General features: G+C 41.1%; 1 protein-coding gene across 1 annotated transcript in view; it reads right to left on the minus strand.

Moving 5' to 3' along the window:
* The window catches only part of ADPRHL1 (ADP-ribosylhydrolase like 1), a 49,987-nt gene extending 44,171 nt beyond the window's left edge, over positions 1–5,816 (minus strand). The window contains exon 1 of the mRNA XM_073614553.1: positions 5,476–5,816. Within this exon, the coding sequence (XP_073470654.1) occupies positions 5,476–5,806 (331 nt within the window). The 5' untranslated portion in view covers positions 5,807–5,816. The remainder of the gene's footprint in view (positions 1–5,475) is intronic.
* Positions 5,817–6,669: the final 853 nt, after the last annotated feature.

Here is a 6,669-nt window from a genome sequence, read left to right on the forward strand (position 1 = left end):
ACAACAGAAGATGCAATAATGTGTAAACATTAATAAACAGCACTTCTCAATATATGAATAAGTCCAGTGAAAAGTCCTTTTATGATGAAATTAAATTCACCAAATGACTGTGTGTATAATCCCAACATATAAACTGTGTGCAAATATACTGTATTTATTGGCGTATAACACTCATTTTTTTCACCATGAAAATCGGGTGCAAATAGCGTGTGTGTGTTATACGCCAATACTTCAATTTTAGCTGCCTCGGAGGGGACGGGGAGGGGGGCGGGATGAGTGCCATCAGAATACATACAGTGAGAATCTCCTGTTTACTTGGTGGCCTCTGTAATAGGAAGTCCCGTCTCCTGGGCTGCCATTGGACCCCTGTTCTGTCTATCATAGGAGATTCTCACTGTATGTAATCTGTAGGTGCTCATCCTGCCCCTCTCCCTGTCCCCTCTAGGCTGCAGATGGGCATCGATCAGGCTGCACTGATGGCAATGGTGAGGCTGCTGCATTGATGGCAATGGTGAGGCTGCAGATTAGCACTGACCCTTATTTTGCTTCAAAGTTCCTTATTTAAAATTTAAGTTTTTTTCCTGAAACTTCCCCCTTAAAATTAATGTGCGTGTTATACGCCTGTGCGTGTTATACGCCGATAAATACGGGTAATCACATACTTTTCTTCCTTGTGCTCCACAGGGACTAAAAAATCTTCTAGCGCCACCCAATGATTTCCACTCTACCACCTTGCAGAGGTTCCAGCAATTCGTTCCTGAATGTATAGGGCCTTAAAGGTGAATACCACTTGGTACAGCGTTCAGCCCCATCCAGCTGCAACATATTTGAGCCTACCATAGACTTTACCAGGCTGCAGGCAGCGGGGCTGGACGCTGCACCTATGCATTCTGGGATTACACGCACAGGAGCTAGACAACCCATGTGCAGGAGGCCTAATGCTAAAGGTCAAGGGTGTATAATCATCTTCAAATGAGATAAAATAGATCTCACACTCCAAACTTTGGTTGTAACCTCTCTTATCCAAAAGACATCTCCACGTGTTTTATTTGTATAAAACAGGGGGAATCATATTCATAATATAACTCAAATTACTGTAATTCATGAAAAGTAAAATGGTGATGCAGAGCTATTCCCTGTCCACACAAACTCAACTTGAATTTTCCTGAAGGTGTCACAATATAATGCTGACAAGGGGAAAGAAGCTCTCCTAACTTAAAAGGCAAATTTTTACTACTGTAATCTAAAAGTTCTTATTAGCTCTATTATTATTCCTAATAATAGTAGCAGTAGTGATAGTAGATAAAAGATAAAGAGAAAGTTATCTTTAGGCTCCTAGAGAACTGAAGTTTTAATGGATTTCAGGCTTTACGCTGTACATCAACCTGGCAATTCTTATCTTCCCAGCCCTGTCCAAGTTTATTTTCAGATAACATGCATTCCCACTGGGTGAATATTGAAACTAAATTTAGGCCACTCTTGGCTGAAGATTAGACAGTGGCATTACAACAAGTGCCCAACTTATCAGACAAAAGGCAGAGAACATTCCGAGTTCTATATATATTTAGATGTGGAAGAAGTGATAACGTGATACCTGATCACTGCAAATGTCTTTTATGTTTTCTTTATTATGGATATTTTTTATTAGTGTCTTATAATAACAAATTATATATTTATTATTCATGATTATATTTATTAAATTATATATTTATATAAAAATACATACATTGAGTATAGAAAGCAAATAAGGCTGTTGGCCATAGTAACCAATCTTCATCATGTTATAATGGTAATTTTTTGACTGGCAAGACGACAAAGCATATGGTATGTTGCTTTGGGAAACACTACTTTACTTTATTTTTTCTGTTTTCTTTTTTAACCTCCCTGGCGGTATGATTATTTCGGATTTTAGGTGCTGAAAGCGGTACAATTATTTTGCATGGAAATTTGGCGTTTTATATTGTAGGTCTGTAAATCTTAACAATAACACACTTAAATCTGTCCAAACCAGAGTCTAGTAGATATCCCAGGTATGATAAAGTTTGAAACACAAAAACATAAATTATAATATAATAAATAAAAATAAATAATTAAAAAAAAAAAAAAAAAATAGTAATAAAATAAATTTCCCCACAATTCACTATCGCTCAATTCTGCAAGTGTTCTAATTTACTATCGCTGTTTTCTAGCTGGTCTAAAGCCACTTTTGACGTAAAGGGACACTTTTTGGTTGCTATGGACAATCTCCAGTTTCCAGGCAGAAAGAACAGTATATATCATGTAAAACTGCATGCAGGGCATGGAACAAAGCACTGGGGACAAAAGGGATGTGAAATCATTTCATACAGTACTGTAATCTGTAAGATTACAGTACTGTATGTATTATGATTTTTACTTTTTTTTTAATTTGCCGCCAGGCTCCGCCCCGGTGCGTCGCGCCGCTCACAGGGAACGGAGCCTGGCACGGAGAGGCTTCGGAGGAGGACGGAGCCCTCGGACACTGCGGGTGACATCGCAGGATCCCGGGGACAAGGTAAGTAAAGCCGCCCCAGGATCCTGCAATGCGATCCTGAGTGTGGCTCGGGGTTACCGCTAATGGTACTGAATTTTAACCCCGAGCCACACTCGGGAATACCGCCAGGGAGGCTACGGGCTTGTTTCCACCAGTGGCATTGGAGCCACATGTTTCCAGCACAGCCCCAATGCATAGACAAAGAAAAACACAGTGGGGGTTATTTACTAAAGGCAAATCCACTTTGCACTTCAAATGCACTTGGAAGTGCAGTCGCTGTAGATCTGAGGGGGACATGCAAGGAAAATAAAAAACAGCATTTTAGCTTGCACATGATTGGATGATAAAATCAGCAGAGCTTCCCCTCATTTCAGATCTTCCCCTCAGACCTACAGCGACTGCACTTCCAAGTGCACTTGTAGTGCAAAGGGGATTTGCCTTTCGTAAATAACCCCCATGTTTCCAATGTTGTCAGTTCACACCGCTTTTTTCAGCACAATGAGAAGCGACACTAACCTCCATATTGTAAGGTTTAGAACTATTTTGAAATGTCAATAATCGCCCCAGCAGCAGATTGCACACTTGTGTGTTTTTAACACAGTGTGGGAAACATGCATTGGCAAAGGTGGGTTTCCTGCACCACGTTCTGGTATAAATGGGAACTATCATAAGTCTTTGAAACAACTGTAAAATGAATGTGTTAGCCTGACTGCACTTTAAACAAACACGCTCAAGTACTAAATGAGCATCACATTTCCTTGGCAACTGACCATTTTCAGAAGCTGATTATGTTTTGGATCCTTTCCTGTTTCTCTCCTCTTACTCTGTAGCATGTTTTATTTAAGGAAGGGAAAGTCATGTACTTAGGTTACTAAAAAAGCACAGTGGCTTTGTGGTTAGCACTTCTACCTTGTGTAAATTGGGTTCCCAGTTTTATATCCTGCTCAGAACACTATTTGCATGTTCTCCCTGTGCTAGCATGGATTTCTTCCCATGCTCCAAAGACACATTGGTTAATTGGATCCTGTCTAAAGCTTGCCATGCATTGGGGTTGATTTACTAAAGGCAAATAGATTGTGCATTTTGCAAAGTGCAGTTGCACTCTACAAAGAGCAGTTGCTCCAGATCTTTGTAAACGAGCAGAAGCTCTACTGACTTCCATCATCCAATCATGTGTAAGAAAAAAGGCTGTTTTTTTATTTTCCTTGCACATGATTGGGTAGTCTTTAAAAAGTGAACCTTTTCCTCATTTACTAAGCTCTGGAGCAGCCGCACTTGCAGATTACACATTTAGTAAATCACCCCCCATTGGTTGAAGTTTAGCAGGGACTGGCCACATTTCGATCGGTGTGTGGCTGTTCCCACTCTACAGAAGTCAATTCTTAATCCACGTACATACGGGCCGAATATCACCCAAAATCAGCCAGTCGATACCAGCTGCTATTCATCCCTTGTGTACATGACTGGCTTCTGTCGAATGAGCATGCTGGAAAACCAGCAGCTGATCAACATATAATCAGCCAATGGTTGCGAGTGCTGACTGGAGTGTTCTGGTGGGGGGGCAGTCCCCCTGTCAGAACACAATAGCACAGGAGGACGATCACTGTGCTAACATCAAATAATTAATACAGAGATCTCCTCATGAGCTCTTCAGTTTTTTTTCGTTCAGCCAAAAGAAAACTTAGCGTGTGTACCAGGCTTAGACTGATTTCTGTAGAACGGACAAGCTGGAATACTTTTACCAATCAGTTGCGAGAATACAATATCCTAGCGGGGAGGATTCTTCCATCTACCTCGTTTGTGTGGATGGAGGAATCTGATAATTTCTTGGTTCGGTCTGCTGGCTGAACGAAAACAAACTAACAGTGTATGGACAGTTTTAAGGAACCGATGCTGCATCCACCTAGGTAAGTGTGACCCCCCCCCCCCCCCGAAAAAAAATCCTGAACTTCTCTTTTAAAGAGGAGTTCCCATTTAAAAAAATAAATAAATAAAAGTCAGCAGCTACAAATACTGCAGCTGCTGACTTTTAATTGGACACTTACCTGTCCCAGGGTCCAGCGATGCGGGGGATCGAAGCCCCGCTCGTCTCCCCCCCCGTTCGGCGGCACCGGCATTGCAACTGTGGGCGCCGGGCTGTGGCTTCACAGCCGGGCACCCACTGCGCATGCGTGAGCGGCTTCGCGCGCCATGATTGGCTGCTCAGTCATCTGGGACCTGTAATGGGTCCCAGATGATTGACAAGAGGGAGGGAGCACAGCTGAGCCCTTCCTGTGCCGAGGGGAAGTGATGTCACCAGCCCAGGCACTGAAAGAGGCAGACTACGAGGGACCCCCTAGCAACAGGCATTTAGAGGTAAGTTAAAAAAAAAAAAATATTTCCAAATGTTTTTTTTTTTATTTCTTTTTAGGCACATTCATGCATTTTTTTTTTTTAGGGTGGAACACCACTTTAAGTTGACCCTGGTATATGTGTACTTAATTGTTTGCATGTGATTTAGGGATCCTAAGCTGGCCATACACTAATTTATCAGTTCAGCAGGGACTGGCCGGATTTCGATCAGTGTCCCCTCTCAACAGAAATTTGTTGTTTGATGGACTTCTATTGAAGGGAAGCTGGAATACAATTCTTGATTAGTGACTGCAGCCAACTGGGTGCAGCTGTTGGAACACAATGTCCTGGTGGGGGGATGCCTCCATCCACCTCATTTGTGTCTCCAACCACATAGCCTGCTATAGTGTACGGCCAGCTTTAGATTGTAAATGTATGGTATGTAAAGCACTACATAAATAGTGGATCCTATATAAATACCTATAATGAAGAGAATAAATATGAAATGACACAGCAGAGATTAATTTTCAATATACATACCAGAAAGTATACAACTTTGTGCATTGGCAGTAGAATTTAGATAGGACAAGATGTTGATGCCTTTCTAATACACACCTTCGTTAAAGACTTACCTGTGGCAAGTGCTTCTGCGGTGGCCATATGCATTAGGGTGTTGTGACTTATAGGCCATTTGTCTGCGGATAGTACCAGCTTGTCTATACCTCCAAGCCCTTTAAGTTCCTCGTGGATCTTTACACCTGAAGAAGAAATTTCCCAGCTGAAGTTTTTATAGCCCAAAGAGTCCCCAACTGCGGCCAGCAGCATAGCAGCTGTGAATTTCTCCATGATTCGAGGACCTTGCAGCTCGTACTCCTCTTTTGTCTGACAACTACTGGGTCTAACTTTAGTGTCACTCTGGCTGGCAGAGCTCCTGTCCCTGACTATAAAAGGTAGCACTGCCATTATCAGAACCTGCAACATCCTCCCCCTTTACTGAACACATCCCTGCAACTGGTCATTGTCCATTCACAGTACAAGTATTAGAAACTGCTAACATAAATACCACCATGACTGTATTCTATCTGGGTGATTCCTGAACCCTACTGACTTTAACATTCCTTTAGTTCCAAAACAGTTATAAAACGATGTATAATAGCTTATTATCAAAAGCCTTGATTGTGCTAAAAGACATTCATACAAGGACTAGCACATACATATCACCCAGATGTCATTAGGAGGAGAGGGAAAAAAAAGAAAAGAGAGAACCTGGAAAAGAAAATGCAAATAAAGAAAAAAAGGGAAATTAAAATAAAATAAAAACAAAGAGGAAACAAACTGCAAATAAATTGCACTGCAAAATAAAAAAACAAAAATGTTAAAACTAAAATTTAAAAAAAAAAGAAAAATTTACCATACAGTACCAAAAGCCACTTAACCACCTCAATACAAGGCACTTTCAACCCATTTCTACCCAGGCCATTTTTCACCTTTTAGAGCTGTCGCAATTTGAATGACAATTGCACGGTGATGCTACACTGTACCCAAATGACATTTTTATCATTTTCTTCACACAAATAGAGCTTTCTTTTGGTGGTATTTATTCACTGCTGGGTTTTTTATTTTTTACAAAAAAAAAGAAACAAGACTGGAAATTTTGAAAAAAAAAGAAAAGTTTTTCTTAGTTTCTGTCAGTAAATTTTATAAATAAGTAATTTTTCCTCCTTCACTGATGTGCACTGATCAGGCGGCACTGATGGGCACTGATAGGCTGCACTGATGGGCACTGATGACGTGGCACTTATGGGCACTGATTAGGTGGCACTGAT

The sequence above is a fragment of the Aquarana catesbeiana genome, linkage group LG02 (assembly GCF_042186555.1).
Source record: "Aquarana catesbeiana isolate 2022-GZ linkage group LG02, ASM4218655v1, whole genome shotgun sequence".
In the NCBI taxonomy this organism is placed as follows: Eukaryota; Metazoa; Chordata; class Amphibia; order Anura; family Ranidae; genus Aquarana; species Aquarana catesbeiana.